Source organism: Talpa europaea (assembly GCF_964194135.1).
Source record: "Talpa europaea genome assembly, chromosome: 2".
In the NCBI taxonomy this organism is placed as follows: domain Eukaryota; kingdom Metazoa; phylum Chordata; class Mammalia; order Eulipotyphla; family Talpidae; genus Talpa; species Talpa europaea.
This window is the reverse complement of record NC_140068.1, coordinates 143,489,477-143,514,903: the sequence shown is the minus strand read 5'-3', so window position 1 is coordinate 143,514,903 and position 25,427 is coordinate 143,489,477. Positions and strand designations below refer to the sequence as shown.

The window sequence follows — 25,427 nt, the reverse complement described above, 5'->3', positions numbered from 1 at the left end:
AATTTTCATGACATTTGTTATTGTAATAAGCATTCCACAGCATGACTTAATTGCCACTAAAACACCTCAGAGGGAAGAGAAGGAAGGAAGAGAAAATGATTGTTGAATGACAAAATAGTCACGAATCTAGGAACATTTAGTAACTAGAAATGGAGTCCATGAGCAATACATGACAAAGAGTTTCTGATGGTAATTACCTTCTCTCAACTGATTTATCACTTTTCTCTTCCTATGATTATGAATACTTATCAAATAAACTCTGACCTTAATATTTGAAATGGTCTCATCTTAGTTCTGCTTTTCTACTTTATCATTTAAAAAATGTAAATTTCAATTTTAATTCTGGGTCTTTACAAAAATTCTAGGAAAAACACTTAGTCATAATGATCCCCTCATCGTATATTATCTTGCTGGAGACTTACTTTCTAAGTATTACACTTAGATATGGTAGACTGATAGACTGTAGGGAAAAAAGAACCGAAGAAAGTAGTCTGTCTCTCAGAGATTTCAAACTCTTATCCAGTCAACAATTAGACATTTTTAGAGGTGGGGCAGGGGCTGACTTGGTGTTAAAAGAAATGATCTACGTGTTTAGGAAGGACAAAAAGCTCTGTAGTTTGCCACAGTCCTCACCATTCTCTACTGCCTATCACCTACAGTGTCTACTTATTTTGTCATCTGATCGAAGGCTCTGAGTTCACAATCATGCACACATTTGTTGATTTCTTCTCTTTGGTGTGCATTCAAATTAAGTCCTTTCTGTGAGATTTCATTCAGGTATCCCCTCTTTTGGTCTACTGGTCTCACCTGACCATGCTTATCACTCCTATCAAGTGCCCTTGATTTTATTGTAGTTCTTACTTGTTCTCTGATTTAGTCATGACACTGAATAATAACCAAAAAGTATACTCCTGGAGGATCCAGTTTGTGATTTACCATTCTTGAGTGTTAACCCAGGATTTTGGTGGTTGCATTGTGGGAGTCCACTAAACCCAAGTCAATTTTGTGATGGGCGGGAATGAGGATCTAGCAAAATGAAGGAGGGTGAAAGCTGAGTTAGCCCAATGAATGTGCACTGCTTTCAAAAGAAAAACTAAAATTACCTAAAACTCTAAATCTAAAGTATTTAGAGTACCTCGTGGCAATTATTGTTTTGGGGGGAGTCAAGACCGATGGTTTGGTTATTAATAGACTATTTAATGGACATGTTTTTGTTTAAAACCTATAAGTAAAAAAGGTTGTCAATAAATAGGATGAACATACACAAACCAGGTATTTCATAATATCATCTAGGGAAGCTGTGGGGTTGAATTTGAGGAGTTAGTAACTATCCATTTTCTAAGATGGCTGTAACAAATTACCATGAATTTAGTGACTTAAAAATATGAAATTATTTCCAAAGTCAGGAATGAGCAAGGCTGTTTTCTTTCTGGCCTCTCTATGGGGAGATCTTTTCCTTGACTTCCCTCGTTTCTAGAAGTCACTTGCATGACTTGGCTTGTGGCCCCAATCTTCACCCTCAAAGTCAGCAAAGTGGCATCTTCAACCTTTCTCTTTAATCTTCCTGCCTCCTTTTATAAGGACTTCTAGGATTACCTTCAGCCAGAAAATTCAGATTAATTTCCCTATTTTAAGGTGAGATGATTAACAACATCAATTTTATCTGCAATCTTAACCACCCTCCTCCATCTGCCATGCAACCAAATTTATTCATAGTTCCAGGAGCTGGAGTTTGGGGGGCATGGGGCATTATTCTGACTACCACAGTGATAGAAAGGTAATAACCTAACACCCAAGAAAATTATTGGTTTTCTTGGAGTAAATGAGAAAGCTACCCTAGCGAGCTCTTTTAAAAAAGTTGTATTCACTGGTATTCTAAGACTGTTGTAGAATTAAGGAGTCTTTGATCTGATGCTGCCTGGTAAAGCAGCATCTGGTTTGGAAAATGGAAATAAATTCCTTTTTCCAGAAAGGGGATGATTCATTGAGTTAGAAATGTTTTGTCAGAGAAACCATTGATTAGAAGAAACTTCAAAAATCAAGGTGCAGAGGCCTCCCTGTGGCGCAGGGGTTAAAGACACAGCGCTGTCAAACTATCACCAGTCACTGCAGCATGAATTTGATTTCCCGGCTGGCCAGGGAGGTGGATCCACGTGGAGCAGCAGACCCCTCCTGTCTCACTGGCTGCTCCCCTCAGCGATGTATTTCAGTAGATCTGCCTGTTCTGCTCCCCACTCTGTCTCTGGTAAATCCTCTCACTCCCCTGCACCTCTGGCCTACACCCCAGCTCTTGTGTGCATAAATAAATAAATCTTTTCCAAAAAATCAAGGTGCATCACCCCATTCACACACATGTACACACTTCATTCTTGCTGTGACTCCACTACTCCTGAAGGAACTAGGATCACACCACCCCATTCTCCAGTCTGCTGGTTAAGCACCATTTTTCACTGCAATTCATGTAAAACACGTACACTGCTGTAACTGGACGGATCAAACCTATCTGATCTCCAACCTAGGGTAGAGAGATGTGGGGGCAGAGGAGTGACAGTGCTTTCCACATAGAAAGCAGAAGTGGGAAACCGAAAAAGGAAGCTGATCTATATCTATGTCAGACACAGCCTTTTACATGGTTGCAAGAAACATGAGTGAAAGTAGCCACAGAGTTGGGCATAAAACTATATTTACTACTAGACACCAACATAGGGAGTGAAATCGTGAACTTGTGGCAAGGGAGGTGGGCGAGAGGAAGGGAACATATTTCTGATCATTTCTTCCTCTCATTCCTGAACTTGGGCTTTGGTGATCCCATTATCTGAAGATATTTACTTAATGGTTGATTTTGCTCCACTGGGCATTCCGGTTCTCACCTATCATTTTATAGCATATGCCAACTCTCTCTTTTCTCCATAAAAAACCACAATAAATGCAGGATGACTTTTTGGTGCTGGAAAAACAGGCCAGGTACAGACACAAATGTGGTGTTTCTTATTGTTTTTCTCTGTAGGCCACCATGGAGAGGACAATTAGAATTGATTTATCCAGAACTAGTGCTTGGAGAAATGGAAAAATATGGAGGGGGTCTCATCTTGGCAAGAAAGACACAGTGGCAGGAAGAGCTAGACTGGTACAATATGAAGTCAAGGACAGACTTTGTACCTTCCCGAGTCCCAGTCTACTGTTCCCTTCTGAGACCACATGCTGCTGAGTTTCTGCCAGGAGTCAGATATTGGGAAACATAAAGTCACAAAAAGAAACAAGGTCTTATTTGTCCCTGAAGAAGCTCATAATCCAATAGGGAAGAAAGAAAGAAATTTCATTACAGTACAGTAAGAAATGAGGTTGTCTGGGTGCAAGGGGTTAAGACGCAACCTATGAAGCTGTCCACAGCCTCTGTAGCACTAGTTAGATCCCCGGCCAGGGAGCTACCCGCACGGCACAGCAGACCTTTCCTGTCTTGCCCGCTGCTCCCCTCAGCAGTGTACTTGGGTCAGTCCACCTGTTCTGCTCCCCACTTTGTCTCTGGAGAATCCTCTCACCCCCACCCCATGCCTCTGGCCTCCACCCCAGTTCGTGTATGCATAAATAAATAAATCTTTAAAAAGAAATGAAGTTGTCATTTATACATAAATCCTGATGACAAAAAGGTCAATGCTCTCCTTAAGAAAATTCAGTGACATGATTCTTGATAACAATTGTGTTTAGTGACAAAGGTCTATACCTCGGATTTAGGTTTGTCATCTTACAAAATCACTTAGTAAGCAGCTATGTTTTATAGAAACATAATATAAGTGAATAATGTGTTATAGCCTTGATGCTTTTCATTCAAGTCTGAAGAAATAATTACATTGGCTTTCAGAAGACTAGAAGGTGGCGCCACCTAGTGGCGACTACCCAGAGTGTTTGAATTAACCTGGCACTTTTCAAATATAGTTACTGAACTTGATCAACTCCAGAGGACTTAACTAATGCTTTACATTAAAGTAGCAAGCTGATATATGTCCACAGAAAATCAGACACATAGAGAAAATATTAAACATTGTGACTGAAGCAAATATGTAATCTACCACCAAAACAAAGAGTTATATGTAATATTCATTGGATGATATTGGGTTTCTTCTACATAATAAGAATTTCTTATTCTTTTATTCTTTCTACATTATTTATAAAGTCAGGAATCCTTCCACACAAAACTTTCCTTCATCAGTTGTTTGATTACAGCACAACCCTCCAGCATTTCCACTAACAAACACTATTTATTTGTTAAAGGTTTGTCCTGCATATATTTCCACATTCTGGTTTGGGCTGATTACTCCCTCCTGGTGTTGCTTAACTCGTCCCTCTATTCCTTGTATTTCCTAATAGCAATATGTAGATAAATGAGACCTTGATTAGATTGCTGTTCAATTTGCTGTGTGTGTGAGATTACTTATAGGTGATGCTGTATATTTTCTATTCATCAAATCCCAAGGCACAGTTGCCTAGTTGCCCATCTTAGCGATGTTAAGATAGACTGGTAGGGTCATGCAATGTCAGCCAGATCCCTCTATTATAAAGTCCCCCCAATAACTTCTTGTTGAGCCCGGGCATCCACTGAGAATCATTATATCCAGCCATCATTTCATGAGGATTGCAAACATTTATAAATTCAATCATCATCTACATTTATGATCTGGGATTCCTTCATTATTTATTTAGTTAGCTTGAAACACATTATATACGGGGAGAAAGAAGTAATGTGTGATTTATCTCCTTGAAAAAAATAATTATATGTAAAATAATTATTATATATAAACACATATATAAAGACTAGGAAGACATACTTCAACATATTAATAATAGTTATATCTAGATGATGATATTACAGAATGTTTTTATGTCCCCTTTGTTCTTTATTTTATAAATTCTTTCCAATAATATATATCACAATGAATCTTATTAAAAAGCAACTATCATTGCAATCTGCCTATGGTAATGTTCATTTGTTGGATTGTTTCTTGGAATAACAAACCAAAGTAAATGTCTCCTTTGGAGTTAGTAAAAATTATACCCAAAAGAAAGAACATTATTTTTGTCTCAACCAAAAAGATCATTCTGACTTAAAGAATGAAAATTGAACTGAGCTGGGCTACAGACAAAACACATAAGAGAATTCTTGAGATATACTATATTTTCCCTCTACTGTAATTAATTATGCTTCCCCAAAAGTAACACCCTCCTGTGCTAGCCAATGAGTCAACCTGACATTTCAGTGTCATTCTTACTGTGAATGAGCATCAACATACATTAAGGTGGCTGTGTCTGCCATTTGTAATTGGATGCTGTAGGGCATTTCCTCCTATCATTTCTTTTTTGATACTGGCAGTACTAATTTTTGACCTCCTAATGTCTATTTGTCACTCCCAAAAGCCTGACAACCTCTGGTCCAAACCTCTTATTAAGTCCTTCATTTCTGCTTTCCCTTCTTATTACCAATGTAATAAGTATTCAATGTTGAGAAATTAGATAACCCAGAAAGAGATAAAAGAGAATCACAAATAATTCTGTGAAAACACTTGTAACGCATTGGTACAAATGCTGTTCCTGAGTCTATATGGCTAGCGTGTAAGCACTTTGGCAACAAGATTCATATGTAGTTTAATCTTTGTTTCCTGGGCACACTGGACAGTGCTCACTTCTTGAGATTTTCCTGGTAATAGAAAGGAATTAAAGAAGAAGCATGAAAGGGGAAGAGGAAAGCACTCTTGGATGTTGAAATGGAAAGTCATAGAAAAAGTCTTGGGTGGAAGAACGGCCTCTGAGCACTAGAAAGGCAGAGGAGATGCCAGTCCTGCCCGGTGGGAGGATCACGTGAGGGAATTACAGGAAAAGATTGTGGCCAATGTGGCAAGACTGTGGAGGGCCCAAACATTTAACTGAGGGGGCTGAATAAGGCATCAACTGGTGGGGGACCTACCATATGAAATGGCCCCAAATTCCTCAATTTATTGAGTCAAATAATTTTTTTATAATGAAGGTTGGTAATCAGGGGCCCTAGGTATTACATTAAAAAAAAATGTTCTGTACCTTTGTAGAAATAAATCCATACATTTAATGGGATCAGATATATTAAGTCTAATTTATAGGGATTAAAATTCACCCTTTCCAGTGTACAGTTCTTTGAGTTTTCATAAATGCAAACAATAGTGCAACCCTCATCACAATCAAGACAGCAAAGACTCCAGCATACAAAAAGTTCCCTCAGACCTCTTTGAAGTCAACCTCTCCACGCAGTCCTTGGCAACCAATGACTTGTTTTCTGTTTTTATACTTTTGCCTTTGCCAGAATGTCATGTAAGTGGACTCACACTGTATGTAGCCTTCTGAGGCTGATATCCTTCACTTAGCATAATGTATTTATGAATAATCCATGCAGTAGCTCCTTCCTTTTTATTACTGAGTAGTATCTCTTTGTACAGAGTTCCCTCAGTAAATTTAATTCTCCACCAGTGAACCATAATATATATTTTTTATTATTACACTTGTAACTAATCTAGTAGCTTCAGTCTGCCAAAACAAGACTTCTAAGGGTTGGAGGTTTATTTATTAATTGCCAAAGACAGTTGAAGAGAAGAAAAAGAGAAAATGCAAGTACACTACATATTAATTTTAGAAATGTGAATGTCAATATACTGTAGAGTCATCTGCAGAGTGGCCAGAGAAAGAGGATGGTGGAAGGTCCCCAGGCCTGTGTCTTGGATGCAGCCTGGTCCCAGATTGATAGCTGACCCTTGGAGGAGGAGAGTCCTGGCCTCTGCTTCCCCAGAGGACACCCTGGAGCTGCCTCCCCTGGTTTATGACCCCACAGAACCAAGGGGACGTTGGACTTTGCTAAGGTTGGTGTTGTTTCTAGAGCCTGCCAATGGTTTGTCTTTAGTTCTTCTTTATGCTTATTATCATCCATTGTCATCCGTCCTACCTTTGAGACATGGAAAGCTCTTTTTTCTGTCTGTAGCTTTCTTCTTTGAATAATGGAGTTGTCATCCATTCAGCGGCCCCATGTTCTCAGAGGACAAAATCTGACTCTGAGTTGGTTATTGTTAGGTGAGTAATTAGACTTGTGTGGTCATGCCCAGTGAATCTCCAAATATTCACAGTTAGTGGAAGGAAGAAAACTAAGGAAGAGGGGGGGCAGCAGAGAAGAAGAATGGACGTGATGGGTTGAGTGGACTGTCCGCCCACTTGATGGATAGAGACAACATCTCTCAGGTCTTGGTATCTATGTGGGTGGTTGGAGTTCTAAGAATTTGATCTCTGATATGGTGGAAGAAGAAAAAAAAAGGTTATATAAAACTTCTGTTTATCTGTTTCTAGAGTTCCTCTAAAGAAAAAATGCAAAAAGTACTGGTAAGGTTTAAATTTTCTGCTACTTGGAAACAATACTTATATGATATTTTATATAATCTACAATATTTATATAGAAACTACCTATTGATCAACATCTGGAAGGCCAGAGCTGGGGGGACATCAGATCATGGCAATGGGAAATTTTAAGGTTAGGAATGTGAATACAATGGGGCTTTTAAAAATGACAAAAACAGGGCCTCTCCACTGGCACAGTGGGTTGAGCGCCTTGCTATGAAGCTGTGTGCAGTGCGAGTTTGATCCCCGGCCGGCCAGGGAGAAACCCACATGGAGCAGCAGACCTCGCCTGTCTTGCCTGCTGCTCCCCTTAGCAGTGTCTTCCCTCTGTCTGTCTGTTCTGTTCCCCACTCTGTTTCTGGTGAATTCTCTCACCCTCCACACCTCTGACTATCCCCCAGTTCTTGTATAAATAAATAAATAAATAAATAAAATGACAAAAACAGATGAATAAGTTTGTCCTTCTAATCCTGCACCCCAAGGAAGAGTTGCATCCTAAAAGAAGGATCAAGGAAAAGGTCTTTGGAATTTAAACTGAATTTAGGAGGACAAGAGCATTTTTAAAAACTCAGCTCAAAAATATAATGGATTAAAATAAAAAAGGAAAGCTGGGATTAAGGAGACAATACTTAAAGGATTTTTAAAATACCTATTTCCTGTGATGTGATGAGTCTGAATATTCCAACCCAGCTTTGGAAACACTGTTTTTAGATTTCAGACTTCATCCACTCTCTTCACCTAGCCTCTCCCGAGAGTAATTTGGGAAGAGTAAGAAATTGAGTTTTCCCAGCTGTCAAGAATGAGGAGACAGAAGTTTGGGCTCAAACGGAAAAACAATGATGCACTGGTGAATTTCTTTGTCAACGTGCTGTTTTGCTTGTTCTTTAACTCACGGTATTTTGGAATCACTCCGGAAGGGCATTCACAAGCAAAAGATACGGAAGAGATTGCCTGGGATTAAAAATTACAGACATTGTTGGTTTTTCTGAGTCACAGGTGAGTCATTTTTGAAAGCATTGTGCCCACGGAAATGGTTTTTTAAATGAATGTAAAACTAAAGGTGAACAGACACAATGCTTCCCTAAAAGTTTGTTGTTTTAATTTTTAATGTATCAGTGCCGTATGATTAACCAGGACTATTGTGTGTAGAAAAGCAGGAAATTGCTTCTACTTGTGGATTTGGCTGTACATGGCATTTGCTACATGTGCAAAGGACAGACCCATTTGGTTGTGTGAGGATTCACTAATTCAGATTTATGAGCAGATAGGCTAACGTGTACCTTTGCTTAGGAGATAAAAAGTAAAGGACCAATGGGTAGACTGCAGAGATTCATCTCCTAAAGCATGCTGGAAGGTCAGGGTGGAGACATTCATTGTAAATCCTCATTTGTGTGGATTCGGAATGTGAATTCTTCAGGATTTCTTTGAAGTGGTCACTGTTGTCTGTATAATGGAGACCATAGTGGTCTCGAAGCAAGATTATGATAATTTTAAAGAGATGAACAGGAGGATCTTGAGGGGTCCATCAGGCATTCCTACTGAAAGGATGCTAACAAGAGCTAAGAGCTGAGGACCTGGAGGAAATAAGTAACACCTTGTTCTCCAAAGGAAGCTGAGACCAAGAAGAGGCATGTCTGTCTGTCTGTCTGTCTGTCTGACTGTCTCTCAGTCCTGCTTTTTGACCCTGCCATCATCCCTTGGCTGCTGAGGTGTGGGTCTGTTTGCTGACATCCAGGGGCACCACATGTCCTGACAGAGCAGGGTCAAAGGAACCACTCAGGCAAGTGACACATTCTGGATCTGTAAGTTTCTATAAGCAAGGTGTTCCATTTTTCAATTATGAAAAAAAAAAAATAAGCACATTAAGACCTTCCTGATAGATAATTTTTAAATAAAAACATTAAAAAGTAGGGAATACATTTTATAATTCCACTCCTAGGAATCTACCCAAAGGACACAAAAACATTAATTTGAATGGATACCTGCACCCCTATGTTTATTGCAGCACTATTTACAACAGGTAAAACCTGGAAACAACTCAAATGCTCCAAAATAGATAACTGGATCAAGAAGATGTGGTATATATACACAATGGAGTACTACTCGGCAATCAAAGAAATAAACTCATGCCATTTGCAGCAACATGGATGGAGCTAGAAGGAATTATGATCAGTGAAATAAGCCAGAAGGAGAAAGAAAAATATTGGATGGTTTCGCTTATAGGAGGACTCTAGGGGAACCAAATAAAGGATCAGGGAAAAAAAATAAGAATGATAATAAGTAAACAAAATTAACAGGCAATTATAAATGAGAGACATTCTGCAGGGGATGGGGCGGGAGAATGATCAAAACAGGGAAGGGAAGAGTATAAGGGACTGTGGTGATGGTGCAGGGGTGACTTGGTGGTGGGAATTCTATGGGGACTCCACCTGAGAGAAGAAAGCAAACATTGCACAAAAATGAACAATGATATCAAATACATTAATTATTTAATTAATTTAGGAACATTAAAATGTAAAGGTCTAATCTGCTAGACTGAGAACAGTGCAATCTGTTTGGTTCTGCCCATTGAGCCTATATTTTCATGGGCATTATCTTAGTGAATGCTCAGACTCTGTGTGTGTGTGTGTGTGTGTGTCTGCTAGATTGCAACAGTCAGTTTTGCTAATTATGCAGCTTAAGTTTAGACACAGAGTCACAGAGTTCATGAGGGCGGAGCCTGACACAGGCCCTGGAGGGGTGGAGCCCCAAGGTCAGAAAGCTAAGTGCCGAGTGACCTCTGCAGAGGGTCAGAATGCAGGCTCTATATATAGATGTGCATGTGTGGTTTTGCACGCTCAGTGGCAGAAAAGCCTACATCATCCCAGCTCTGCCAGTAAACAAATGGTGAATGGAGCCAGTCTCCTTTGGGGTGCAAGGCAGGCTTCTTCTGGTGAGCATAGGGGCAGCCTCAAATGAATTACTGCTGGGGAGGAAAAGGCCCCTTGGTGTGGGTCGCCACATCCTGGTACAACCTGAGGAGCTCTTGCCTGGCCCTAGGCTGCACCCCAATTTAGCACAATGGTCAGAAACCACCATAGGAATGCCAAACCCAGTGAATAAGGGGAAAAGGAAAACTCTGGGGTCAAGGGACCCCCAAATTCAGCAGGAACCTTAGAAGCAGGGGCCCTCAAGGTCTCCATCCTGGAGGAGACACACAGGGTGTTGGCTGCGGGAATTTGGTTGCCCAAGACATATACCAGCTCTGAACCCCAGTGCACTGGGTATGAAGATTTCTTTCCAAGGGTCCTCACTAGCTTTATCTGGCATAGCAAAGACTTCATGGACTAAGGGCAAATATTCTGTAAATTAACCTCCTGAAATTATTCTGAAATTAACCTTAAGCTAGGATTTTCCTTGGGCATATTTCTGACATCTTAATATTAAACACAGCAAGGGGAAGATATAGTCCCAGTGAACCCCAAGTAGCTCTGCTGCTGTCAGACACGACCACCCCCAGTGGCAACCTTTAAGACCCCCACAGCTGTCTTAATTTCAATTGAGCCCAAGCTAAGAAATTTGGGGAGGGATTGAAAAGTGGATTTTTTTGGTTAACAGACAGCTCAAGAGTCAGCTGATTTAAGAATGAGTCCCTGTGAGAGTTCTAGCAGTGAAAATCCCTCTGGACTCGGAGAGGGATTGCTCTGTTTGGCTACTTAGCAGCTGTGTGACTTTTACCAAATCCTTTAACTTCTCTGAGCCTCAAAATCCTCACCTCCCAAATGGATATACCACCTAACCTCATAGGATTAGGATGAGGAACAAGTGGAAAAATACCCAGGAAAGCAGCTGCCTCTGTGCCTGCCACAGGTTTGACCCCAATAAGAAACAGATGCCCATATTCCTGTCTCTCCGACACTGTCTCTGTACACACAAGGGGATAATAATACAGATCCTTCTAACTTCACAGGGAAGCTGTGAGTCTCCAATGAGCTTACATATGTGAATTCATCTCTACTGAGAAGAACATACATCCAATGATGGAATACTACGCAGCAATGAAGATTAGCATTTTTATCAGGCTGACACCATAGGACCCGGCATCTGGATCACATAGAGTCAGGAATCGGGAAGCTATGGAGAGGAATGTGTTTGATTTGATGGAAGAAGCAGTAAGACAAAGCCCTGAGCAGTAAGACAAAGCCCTGAGTGTGAGGCCTTTGTGACAGTCACATGATTGTGACGAAATAGCCTAATGATGCATCTCTCAACGTATCCCAGTCATTAAGGGGCATGCATGACAGCAGTCTGAGGTGTGATCCTTTACTGCTGATTGAATAAAGTATCCCTGAGTACCTCCCATGGAGATTCCCAGGTTACAGATGAAGCATAGAGAGGTTCATTGTCTCTGATCTGCCTAGAGCTGCTGCTGAGAACTAAATAGCCATGATTAGAATTGAGATGTCCCAAACCCTGGGGTTGTCCAAACTGAGGTCCACTGTTGACCCGTGCTTTTTGGTGACTAGATATCTTACTACCTGCAAATAATCATGCCTTATCATAATACATCCACTGATGGAATACTACGCAGCAATGAAGATTAGCATGCACTCAACAGCATGGATAAATCTCTATTGTGCTAAAAGAAAGAAGCTAAATTCAAAAGCCTATATCACATATGATTCGATTTATAAAGTAATCTGGAAAAGGCAGAACTAGAAGGACAGAAAATATTAACTGACAAAGGTTGTGGAGACAGGCTGACTCAGAGGAGCATATATGTACAATTAGGGTGGTGGAAATTCTATAGCTGGATTGTGAGGGTAGTTACATTGATATTTGTCAAGATTCATAGGTCTGTTCAGAAAAAGTACTCTCTAAATTATACATGAATATACTTGATTTAAAAATATTTGAAAAACAATTAGTAAAGTTTGAATGGCATAGATGTTGACATGAAGTTGTATGTCTGCAAGACTGAAAGCATTAAAAAGAAGATTTATTGATGAATTGATAGAGGGATGGATAGACGGACAGGTAAGTGATAAAGTAAGAATATTAAAGTATTAGAGGTAGAATCTTGGTGATAATTACGTTGCTGTTCACTGTATAATTTTTTCAGTTTTCCTACAGGTGAAATTTGTTACTAATAAAACATCAGGAAACATTTTAAAAATACATCTAATGCATTTCCTTCATCATCTGTAATATTTAAAAGGGTGCTTACGGGCCCACAAAATTGCTTTTGTGCTCTGTAATGGGCTCAAAAAAGCAGCCTTTCTCTTCTTTTGAAACCACCCTGACAGCAGCAGAACTTCCTTTTGGTTCACAGGAGGAAAATCTCTAGAGGTCCTTTGCAGGCTATTTTCATGTATTTACTCTCTCCGCCTTAGCACAGTATTTAGCCAGAAAATCTTTTATGGCTTTTTGACATTTGCTTGAAAATTGAAGAAACGGATTAATTTGACTCCATTCTATTGTAACAAATCCTCAGGGAACAAAGCTTCTGGTAAGAACAACTAAAAAGATTAGTGACGAGCCCAGCCTCTGTTTCCTCCATCTTGCCTGGCTCTTCTTTCTCAAGCTCAGGCCTCAGATGCCTCTTCCCATTCCATTCTAGGGTGGTGTAAGTGCCAAGCCACCCACTCCTCAACTTCTCTGTTGCCCTGGAAACAAAGCTCCAAGGGGAGCTTTGTTTGGGATGTGATGGAATGGGGAATGGTCTTGTTTCCAACTGACTCTTCAAGGAGTGCATGTGTGATAGCTTCCTGAAAATAGATACACACACCTTCTCCCAGTGACCTGTAGCTTTTAAACACCTGCATTACCAGCAGGGGACAGAGGGGGCAGCAGAGCAGGGTTCAGCATCAGACACCCAGGCTTTGTGAAGGGCTAAGTGAACTTTTTAGAACCCAGCCAACACAATTCATTTTAACAATGAAAATGATTTTTTTGAAAATATTGAAGTGTACTCATGCCATTCGCAGCAACGTGGATGGAGCTAGAAGGAATTATGCTCAGTGAAATAAACCAGAAGGAAAAAGAAAAATATCGGATGGTTTCACTTATAACAGGAATACAGGGGAACCAAATAAGACATCAGTGTAAAAAAATAATAACAGTACAAAACAGAACAAAGCAAAAACAGACAATTATAAATCAGAGACATACTTCAGGGGAGGTGGAAGGTGAGGGACCAGAGGGGGGCAGAGGGATAAGGGGGGGGAGCAGCACAGGGGACTATGGTGATGATGCATGGGTGCCTTGGGGAAGGAAATTCTATGAGGACTCAACCTGATGGGGGTGGGGGAAGCAAATATTGTTTAAAAATAAAAAAAAGAAAATTAATAAAATAGAAAAAAGAAAAAAATATTGAAGTGCACCTGATTAGATACCTAGAAATGACTCAGCTGCCACAAACCTTGGGTTTAGCTGTGTGGATGCATTCTAAAGATATTTATGGTTATTTACTGACGTAGAAAGGTATTGAAGTTACGTTGTGCAATGAAACCAGCAAGTTGCAGAATGGATGCTACAAAATACTACATTTAGTATATTTTAGAAAAATAAATAGGAAACTATGCTGTACAGCGGGGATAGAGATTCTAGAGGACTTTCTTAATGCATTTGTATTATTTAGTTTTTGGGCAACAAAGTCATTTTAGCTTTGTGTGAGATCAAAACAAAGTAAAAATGTTTATTTCTTAGTTCTACTGCCCAAAATAAATATTCAAACTGGTTTTGAAATGGGGGTATGATGGCCTCCCTGGTGGCACAAGGGGTTAAGCACAGCACTGTGAAGCAATCCCCAGCATCTGCAGCAGGAGTTCGATCCCTGGGCCAGCCAGGATGCTACCTACATGGCACAGCAGACCTCTCCTGTCTTGTCTGCTGCTCCCCCAGCAGTGTATTTCAGCTGATCTGCCTGTTCTGTTCCCCACTCTGTCTCTCGTGAATCCTCTCATCCCCGACCCCTGGCACTTCTGGCCTGTACCCCTGTTCTTGTATGCATAAATAAGTAAATCTTTTTTAAAAAAAAGAAACTGGGGTGTATTTGGGTGTGTATATGCATCCTCAGGCAGTTAAACAGTGACTTGACTCTTGATATTTCAGAGGAGAATTGCTACTCATTTATATATATTTGGTTAACATATTTCAATACGGTCTCCTATTCCTGGCTCTCTCCCCCCCCCCAACTTTATATACCAGCTTAATTATACTGAGAACATTTGCTATTTTGCTCTTTTTTTTGGGGGGGGTCATTTCTGCCTCTAACCAAAGACCAAGTTGTTATTCCAGGGATTAACTTTGGGGCTCTTTGGATCTGTCTATAAACAACCTGAGAATAAAAGTCTCCAGCTCTGGCTACTCTAATTCCTCTGCTGTTTTCATTCCTTTTTATTTTTGTTAGTCATATTTGTATGTGTTTTCTTCTTCCTCTCTTTCCTTTTTTCCCTCCACGCCCTGCCTTTTGTCCATCCTCGGCTGGAGACAGTTAAAATATCTGTCCAGATCAATGTGCACACAAAGAGAGCACTTTCTCAACCAACAGAAGCCCCTTGAATTATTCAAACTCTCTCCCTTTCTCGGGTTTCCCATCTTTTTTTTAACCTTGACAGTGTGAGCTGGAACTGGGCATCAGCAATGGAACTCCAGGCCTAGGCCATGCAGTTGGGAGGAAGGGCGGCTTGCACAGCAGCTACTGTTCTTTCAGGTGAGAAAAGATCAGTCATGCCATTTCTGAGGGCATGGAAGGAATTCTTAAACCTACCTGAATACTCAGGTTCTAAAACAAGATACAGTCAGTTTCTCTGCAACTGGCAGAACTTCTGATAAACACCATGTAGAACTATGGAGAAACTCAGCAGAGGCCCTGCCGGCCTGCTACCTGGGCTGAGGCTGGTAGTGGCCAACCAGCAGTAGTTAGACTGGAGCCCAGGAAAATGTGGAACTTGCAGATTGTGGAGAATGTTCCAAATCACATCTTTTTTTTTTTTTTTTTTTAATACTTGGGGCTTAATCATTGGGTGACCCCCACTAAATCTTTAAGTTTACAGCTTTAAGGGAAACAAAACAAGAGGGGAATTTGCCTGGCATAAGACAGAACAGAGAAGTTGAGCTGAAGCAGCACACACAGCACAAGGAATTGGACATTTCAGAGCAATTCTGATGAAGTGAGAACAACAACAAGATAGCAGGCCGCCAGCTGAGGAAGGCGGCAGCAGGTGTCTGTGCTCATTGAGGGTGCTTGGGTGTCTGGATCTAGGCTGAAAAGCTAAATCTGCAACCATCTGGCTTTCCCAAGCTGGTGCAAAATCCCAGAGGGGCGGGGCCCTGGGGAGAAATGTGAGAGTTGCCATCCAGGCAACAAAGTCTGCTGAGCCATGACTGGTAAGCCAGGGCAGAAAGCTGATAGTAAGCTGGGCTGCCCTATAAGCTGATGCTGGTCTCTTGGTGGCACTGAACAGGGGCCATGCGCACAGTGGTGGTCTGGCACGGACGGACAGAGGCTGCTGGGAGAGGTACCCTGCACACTATCCCTCCACAGACCCTTCTTGCTTCCTGGGGCCTGCCCAGCATCGGCCCTTGGCCTTGTTCATTTGGAAATGCAAGTATTTAGAAAAGAGATTCCAAGATTTTCGTCTGCACCAGAGAGCCCTCCAAAGCCTCGTGCAGGGTAAGGGATAACCAGCTGGGTTCTTACCTCCTTGTATAGAATCGTCCGTCCAGAACACCACAGATGGAAGGGCCCCTCCTTAAAAATCACACCACAGTCCAGATGTTGGTCTGTGGACTTCAGACAGCTCCTGACCAGCTCCCCTGCTCCCCCATCACCACACTGAGGCAGGAGAAGGGCCGAAGAAGCAGAACACATCTAAGTCATGTTCACAGCAAGAAGGAAGTCCCCAGGGTATCTCCAGGACAGCAGCATTCCCTCATCTCAAACGTGAATCAGCTTTGTCTCTTGTCTTTTCAAGGACAGAAAGAACTTGTTTCCACTCCGTTGGTGGGGTCCACAGAGAAGCTTATCTGCACGTGTTTTTTTGTTTTCTTTCTTTATTTCTTTCTTTATTTCTTTCTTTCTTTCTTTCCTTCTTTCTTTCTTTCTTTCTTTATTTATACAAGCACTGGGTACAGTCAGAAGCGCGGGAGGGTGAGAGAATTCACCAGAGCCAGAGCGGGGAGCAGAACAGCCAGACTGACGAAATACACTGCTGAGGGGAGCAGCGGGCGGCAGGAGAGGTCTGTGCGCCATGTGGGACACTCATCTGGCGGCTGGGGATCAAACCAGCGCTGCAGAGGCTGCGGACAGCTTCGCAGCCCAGCGCTCAACCGCTGCACCACCAGGGAGGCCCCGACTGTTTTTTTTCTTAATTGAACTGTTATATAAGTTTCAGATGTCTGTGGTTGAGACTTGACCCGTGTTTAGACTAAATTAAGTTCACCCTAAAAGTCCAGTGCTTTCCTTCCCCCAGCATTGTCCCCTTTCTTCCAACTCCCTTCTGGCAACCCTGAACTGGTCTTAAAGTCCAAAAGTGCATTTTGTTTTATTTCATTCGTCTGTTTGTTTTCTCTATGTGGGGTTCAACTTCTTAAGCTGGCAAAGCAACATGTCCTACTCAGACTGTGTTCCATGGATGCACTTGATACAGGCAGGAAGGGGCACTAAAATTGGCCAAGGGCACTGCCCAAATAGTTTATCAGTCACTGTCTGAGTTTTATAAACCTGCGTGCACAATTGCAGGACTACTCAGTTTCAGAGAACAACAATAATGGGATTTATTTAACAAACAAGAGTTACTGAGACCACAAATGGCCGTTTACCTCATCCAAAGCAGTTTCCATTGTATTAATGTCCTAAACACAAACACTCCCAAGATGGCGTCTTCCGGCCACCGAGGGCCTAGAGCATGTGGCAGCCAGACTATAGGCCAGGATCCAACTAACGAAGATAGTTAGACACCAGAAAATACAGCATGTGATGCTCATGGAGCTGCTGAGATGCTCTGGCACATCACCAGAAAATTGACTCTCAAAACAGCAGCTGCAGTAGCCAAACAACCCAACAAATTGCCACACTCATGCAGCTCAGCGAGGCCCCAGCTCTGGGCCTCTGCCTTTTCCTTCCAGGCTATCACAGCAGCAAAGCAGGGAGCAGTTTCAGTCACTGGGCTACCTACAACGCCTTGGAACCTTTTTTTCTCTGAGGTTGGCTGCTAGAAGCCTCTCAATGTCCTTCAGAGGCCCACCACAGCCTTCTGGAAGATCAGCATGGTGGGGGCAGAAATGGCTGACCTCGGAATCTCCGAAGATCCAAGAAGATCCAAAAAATATGCTGAAATCCCTTGACACTGAATCCTGGAGGCCACTCCTGCAGTCTTTATATTTCTTATCAGTCTCCACCCACTGATACTTTGCATATCCCCTGGGGCTATCCAACCTCACCAGCACTCACCTCCAGGGGACACCACCCTTAACAGTCTTTGGCTTCAGCCACCAGTTACACACTTTCCTGCACTGAACACAGCCCTGGGTACCCACTGTGAGCTATTCCAGTTTCCAGAAGAACAGGAATTAGTTGTGACCCTAGCGGCCAGCCTGGTTTTCCCTGGCAAGATGGTCTAATTCCAAATAGGCAGGCCCCATGTGGAGGTGGGGCCAGGGAATGTCAGAGATTTAGAAAGAGGGTGCTGCCTTGTCCAGCAGCCTGTTCCCCTGGCTCAAAATTGTAATGGTGGCAAGAGTAACCACTTTAAACTGTCCCAGATGCCACCACTGCCTCTTCTAGTCTCTCTGATTCCACGGCTACGCAGCAGGCACTATGCTAGACCTTGACATATTTCATGTTTTTTCATCCCGATAACACTTGAGGCTGGTGTCATAACAACCATTTTGTAGTTAAGGACATGGACATTCAGCGGTATGGAGTGACTTGCCCGCAGGCTAATAGCTAAGGAGCTGGAGAAGCAGGAGCTGAGGCCAGATCTCCCTATTATCAAAGTCTGTACACTTTCCAGACCTTCTTTCCTTTAACAGCAGCTAACTGTGCCAGATTGAAGGAAAAACAGGACCACCCTCTTACCTGTGCCAGCCCTCACAGGCATACTCTGCCCTGACATTGCTGTGCCATTCAGAGAGTTCAGTCCATTATTCAAAGTCCAGAACAAGCTGTTGCTTTGTTTGTATCCTTCTACGTGGGGCAGTGTCAGGTAAGCAGCTTGATAAGTTTTTTAGGGTATCGGATGAGCCCTTCCTAAAAAAATCACATAGTTGGGTCTTTTGCTGATGTTGTCTTTTAAAATGCAAATATCCCTGAGCAGGGTTACAATACATTTCTCATACTTGGTTCTCTTATGTCCCAACTGCACTACGCGGGACTGTTAACTATTATTGCATTCAAGCTCCAAGAACAGAAAGAGGAAGGGAGGGAACAGAGGGAAGATGGATTTTGGGAGTCATAGCTCTAAAGAGAATATAATTTTGCCTGAACACAAACCTTTGAGTGTGTTAGGTGTCAGGTATTTTGCTAAGGGTTCTTGGCAAGCAGAGCATATTAAGAATTGGTTTCTACACAACCCAAATCCCCCAAAACAGATGACTGGGTCAAGAAGATGTGGTATATATATATACTGGAATATTATGCAGCAATCAAAAAAGGTAAACTCATGCCATTCGCAGCAACGTGGATGGAGCTAGAAGGAATTATGCTCAGTGAAATAAGTCAGAAGGAAAAAGAAAAATATCAGATGATTTCACTTATAGCAGGAATATAGGGGAACCAAATAAGACATCAGTATAAAGAATAATAACAGTACAAAACACAACAAAACCAAAACAGACAATTATAAATCAGAGACATCCTGCAGGGGAGGAGGAGGGAGAGGGATCAGGGAGGGGGACAGGAGCACAGGGGACTGAGGTGATGGCACGCGGGTGCCTTGGGGAAGGAAATTCTATGGGGACTACACCTGAGGGGGTGGGGGAAAAAAATATTGTCTGAAAATGAACAATGATGTAAAAAATAAAAAAAATAATTAAAAAAATAAAATAAAATAAAAAGGAACTGGTTTCTATCTGGGAGAATTCAACTATGGATGGCATATTAAATATTAGGGTCTCATCATTCATTTTATTAGATAATTATATAGATAAAAGTCTTTATCAGAGATACTCTTAGTAAAATATTTAGAATTGAGATGTCCCAGGATCTGATCTATTTTAAAATATATCAGCAGGAAAGTAAACGCAAAACAGGGGCCTCCCTGGTGGCGCAAGGGGTTAAGATGCAACCTATGAAGCTGTCCGCCACCACTGCAGCACGAGTTCGATACCCAGCCAGGGAGATACCCACATGGCACAGCAGACCTCTCCTAGCTTGCCTGCTGCTCCCCTCAGCAGTGTATTTAAGTCAATATGCCTGTTCTGCTCCCCACTCTGTCTCTGGTAAATCCTCTTACCACCCCCCACCCCTCTGGCCTGTACCCCAGCTCTTATATGCATAAATAAATAAATATTTAAAAAAAAAAGTAAACACAAAACAAATAGAGCATAATGTTAACCACTGTTACATTTAGGTGATGGGTATATGGAATTCATTTTACTATTTTCTCTGTTTGAAAATTTTCACAATTAAGAGTAAAAAAGGAAAACAAAACTTTCCAGGAGCTCAAAAACCAGGTTCTATTTAAGGGTGAAAACTGGATTTTTGTGGTAAGAATTCTGAGATGGCACCATGGTTCCTGACCCCGCTATTCATGCTCTGGAAAATTTTCCCATCTAGAGTACAGGCAAGACTTGTGACTATGATAAGATTTCATTTCAATGATTAGGTTACATTATATGACAAAAATGAAGGATTTTGTTGTTGTAGTTAAAGTTCCAATAAGTTGATTTTAAACTAATCAAAAGGGAAATTATTCAGGGTGGGTCTGACCTAATCAGGTGACCTAATCAGAGGCATGATTACAAGCAGCATCAGACCCTTTTTCTTGGTTTTTATTTATTTATTATTTAAATTTTATTTTTATATTCCCCATACAATTACAACCCCCTTATTTTGAACCCAATGCCTCCTTTCCCCTCCCCCCAACCCCCAAAGGGTGTCTCTGGTTCATAGTTGTTTGTTGATTTTGATATTTTCTTTCTTATATTCTTTTTCCTGGTCCCTTATTTAAGTTTTCTAGATTCCTGCTATGAGTGAGACCATCCGGTGTTTTTCTTTTTCTTTCTGCCTTATTTCGCTGAGCATGATCCCTTCCAGCTCCATCCATGTTGCTGCAAATTGCATGTGTTTATCTTTTTTGATTGCTGAGTAATATTCCATGGTGTATATGGACCACATCTTCTTGATCCAGTCATCTATTTTTGGGCATTTGGGTTGTTTCCAAAGCTTAGCTATTGTAAATAGTGCTGCTATCAGACCTTTGCAGTTGGCCTTAAGGAACTGCCAAGGTGTATAGGAGACTATGGCAGGGAACAATGCTGAGGACTTCAATTCTACAACCACAGGAACTGAATTCCGCCAACAACCATTGAGCTTGGAAGAAGATTCTAAGTCTCAAGGAAGATCACACTTCTGGCTGATATCTTGACTTAGACCTTGGGACACCTTCACTGAAAAACCCTGCTAATTCATGCCTATATTCCTGACCCATGGAAACTGAAATCATAAATGTACATTACTTATTATTTATTTATTTGTTTGTTTGTTTGTTTGTTTATACAAGCACTGGGTACAGTCAGAAGCACGGGAGGGTGAGAGAATTCGCCAGAGCCAGAACGGGGAACAGAACAGGCCGACTGACGAAATACACTGCTGAGGGGAGCAGTGGGCGGCAGGAGAGGTCTGCACGCCATGTGGGACCCTCGTCCGGCAGCCGGGGATGAAACCAGTGCTGCAGAGGCTGCGGACAGCCTTGCAACCCGGCGCTCAACTGCTGCGCCACCGGGGAGGCCATAAATGTACATTACTTTAAGACAGTAAATTTGTGGTAATTTGTTAGAAAGCAACAGGAAATAACATATGCCATGTTGCAAACCAACGTTGCCTCAACAAACATATTTTTTTTTTAAAAAAAAATAGAAAACAAATAAATGAACAGGTTTTCACTGGTGAGGCAATTCTAACTGATTAGAAACAGCAAGTCTATATTAGAAATGACTCTAAGACTGGCCTGGCCTCCTTGGGAGAGAAAGATTTAGAGAGTGCTGTGGTTGATTAGCAATTTTTGTCTGGCCATGGAAGGGGAGAGTGGTACATGAATATCTCCTATTGTCATACAAGGTCTTATGTATATTTAAGGGAAAAAAGTCATTGTCTCATTTTTCTTAATGTCAGAATAACTCAAAGGGACAAGAATGTCAGGTATCTAAATCAGAGGGGGTGACCTCTGAGAAAAACCTCGGGGAAGGAAGACAGAAAAAGTTGTCCCAGACAGATTTCAGAAATTGTAAAACAATGTAAAACTTCAGTGAGAGTTTCTCTATTGTTCATTCCTTCTTTGGCATCTTCACTGTTTTTCCCTTTCCACTGCCTCTGTTTCTCTGTCTTCAAACATGCACAGTGTTCCATGAGTTGGAAAAATCTACCCAGGACACTTGATTCTGCCACTACTTCTAACTCATGCTGACTCTGTTATAGAGCAGCCCCGATATTAAACGGGTTCCTGGCTGTGGGTCTTCACCCGCGCGCTTTAAAGAGACTTATGAATACTCTACTACAGACACACACAAAAGGGTTAATAAAAGGTTTATTTACAAGAGAAAAAGAAAATAAGGAAAAGGTACAACTCAGGGAGAAAATAGGGAAATAAAGTCTTTAATGCGTCCTACCCGATCCGACGACCTGGAAACCCAAAGTCACTCTCAGAGCTGACCGGACGCTGCAAGCTGGCCGAGAGCCCAAAATGGAGAGCGAGAGAGAGAGCCCCCAAAGCCCACGTGTCTGCCTTTTGTATCCACCTGGCTGCTTAACCCCACCCTCAGGTCCCAGCCACCTTCCCTTTGGTGGTGATGGGATTTGGAGTTCCCAGTGTCTTTGGCTTTGACCTGGGGTGGGGGTGGAGTCCACAAAGCCTATATGGAATTTGCTTTGGGACATCCTTTTCCCCCTAACAACTCCAGTATTGTAGGACTCTTGACTGTCAGAATCCCATCCTTTTTCAGATGCCCAAAGAGATCAGGACAATCATTTATAACACATCATTGTTTCATATTAAAACCCTGCAGAAACTGTATCGTGGTACTCAGATATCAATCTCAAAATTTAAGTAAATTCTCTGTAGTGAAGCAGGCCTTTCCCCCAAGGTCATGGTTTTAAAGGGGAGGCTGACTCCCCATCAGACAAAGCAACCAAAATCCCCTTCTTGGTGACACATGTCACAGCTGGAGTGGGGCCCTCAATCTGCAGGACCACAAGGGTTTTCCTATAGACACTGACTATAGTTTCATAACCAACGTTACTGGAATTTGAACTCAATGTAGGCACAACTGAAAGGAGCAGATGAAAAAGGAGAAGGTTCTAAGAAAATTACTGGTGACTTCTTTGATTGTATTGTAGATAGATTTTGCTGGCTACAGTTCCTTGTATGTGGGGAGCCATTTGGAATTCTACCAGTGCAGCTTTGCTTCCTGAACCAGTCGACCATGGCTGTGTTTTGTTACTTATGCCCCTAAACACCTCATTCATCTTAATTTAACTGTCTTCAATAGGGCTCTTAACACATAAGAGAGACTCACCAATATATAAGTAGGCTTAAGTGATGCCATTTGTTGAGACTCTAAAGAACAATACCCAGCACTTAAACCAGGATTCGGTGGCCCACAGCTGTCACTTGACATCAGCACATGCTATTGGTTATTATAGTATTTAAAATGTAAAGAATTAACTGTTAATTTTTCAACTTGAGAGCTTTTACTTAGCACTGAGTTTTTTATTTTCCTTGTTGTTTTTCTTAAAAAGTTAAGAAAACTCACAACCTGTTAGGCACTCATTCTTCATGAAAACAACCTGATGACATTGAATAATGGGTGCCCTCCTATGGCAGAATACATGCTTTCCCATTTACCATAGTCACCACCATTCCCTATTGCCTCCTCAAACTTGGGCCAAATGTCAGCTGTAATTTATCATCATGATTCCACTGTTGTTTTTCTCATAACAGAGATAAGAAAACAGTGAAATATTTCTTCTCACCATGAAGAAATTTTGCTCATTTACCCTGGCAGTTTGTATAACAGGGTGGTCCCCAGGAAAGGGGGAGGTTCCAGGTTCCCTGATTCACCCAAAAGGAGGGTGGAGCTGAGCAGGGAGAGAAGAAGCTGCAGAGGAGACTGAGGAAGGAAGGAAGCTGGATGGGGAGCCAGGAGGAGACCTGGAGGAGGCACATGGAGCAGAGAGACCCATGAACAAACTGCTTGCCTTTTGGTCGTGAACTGGGTGACACAGATGTGGGTGAGACCCGTGGGGAGGTGACAATGGCAGTTTTTGTCTTGAGTTTGATTTTGCTGTTTTTCCTCCCAGACTTGTCTGGTTGTTTTTGATCCTTTTCTGTGGGTCCCCCCAGAAGATGCTTTAGACTTGTGACAGGCTTTGGGTCCTTGCTCTGGGCCAATCCTGCTTGGGTGGACTTTTACCCACGAGGGGACGGATAACTTTGGGTGCTTGATTTAGAAACTACATTCTTTGCCTTCCCTGTGTTGTTTCCTAACTGTATTAAAGTTCTTTTTCACTAAAGTGTCATATGTTTTGTATTGATGCGGCGGATGGCAGAACCTATTTAGAGGAGGCAGGTTTGCGGGGTCTGGGCTGCCCCTCTCCCTGCCCTGCAGCACTTGGCCCCTCTAACCATTTGAATTTGCTGCCATCTGAGTTAAAGAAACCTTTCCAACAACACACACACCCCAATATGTTACTTATTGATGGGTAATGTAGTCTTGGCATACACTTGATTGCTTTTCCTTTCTCAGATTACTTCAACACTAAAACCTCCCTTTTGGTGAGAGTTTCTGACAACTCAAGGGGCGCCTCAGTGTGAGTTGATCATTTAAGAAACATGACTGTGTCCTTTAAAGGGACTGTGACTCACTGACCCTTGAAGTTCACCCACTCTCCCTACACCACTGCTACCTGTCTGATTCATACGCTGCACTTATTCCCCTGTGCAATAAATGAAAGTCGCAAGTCTCACAATCCCTGATGGGTGTAAATATTCATATTTTCCATCTAGAAGGGGAAATGAAGAAAAGAGGCCCTCTCTTGCTTGCTCCTCGAAACAAAGCATATTTAGTCACCTCTAATTAGGAGAGACTGTAGGAAGAAGGATGGAGGAGAGAGGGAGGAGTGGATGAAGTTAAGAGAGCTTTGGAGGAGGGTGCACGGGGCAGTAAGGAGGGGCATCTGGAGAGGATTTGCACGAGGGAAATGTGTGTTCCGGCGGCGGTGTGCAGAAGCAAGCAGCACACGAGAGAGGGTGCCGGCACAGGCCGCGGGACACTCACGGTTGAGCTGCCGCCTTCGGATCCTGTCCCTCCATGGCCTGTTCCTGATCCAGTGTAATCGCGAAGGTAGCACCATGATCCCGAGTGAGTGGTCTAGAATTTTCTCATGGCAGGAAAACAAAAGGTCTCGCAGAGTTCCCGGAAGCCACGTCCAGGCCTATACAATTTAAAAAGGAAAAAAAAAAAAAAACCCAGCAATAACCTTCTTCTCCTTTTTTAATATCCGAGGTTTCCGTTAACTTTATTTTTTTATCTTTAACTTGCTTTGCCTTTTCCTTCCCTTAACTGTCAGAGGGCCTGAAGGTGGCTGTGGCGCGGGACTGCCCGGCTGAGCCTGCCCCAGCCGCCTGAGCCATGTTTTATGCATGAAGATGATGGCGCGGTAATTTATTCGAGCAGAGCTGATCGCTGGGTTCCTGTGTCTGCCTGAGTCAGAGGAGCCGAGCCATGCATGCCGGGGGAGGGCAGGTGCACCTGTCTGCACGGAGTGGCTGAAATGGGAATCCCTCTCCGCAGAGCTTGGCAGCCAGGAGCCTGGGCCAGGCAGG

The 25,427-nt window shown here is 42.3% G+C and overlaps 1 protein-coding gene across 3 annotated transcripts in view; it reads right to left on the bottom strand.

Annotated features, from left to right (window-relative positions):
* Positions 1 to 25,117, bottom strand: part of RIPOR2 (RHO family interacting cell polarization regulator 2) — a gene marked incomplete at both ends in the record, with an annotated part of 214,105 nt that extends 188,988 nt beyond the window's left edge. For all 3 annotated transcript variants that reach the window (XM_084228464.1, XM_084228465.1, XM_084228467.1), the window contains one exon: positions 24,880 to 25,117. In XM_084228464.1, the coding sequence (XP_084084590.1) occupies positions 24,880 to 24,955 (76 nt within the window). The remainder of the gene's footprint in view (positions 1 to 24,879) is intronic.
* Between the last annotated feature and the right edge of the window lie 310 nt (positions 25,118 to 25,427).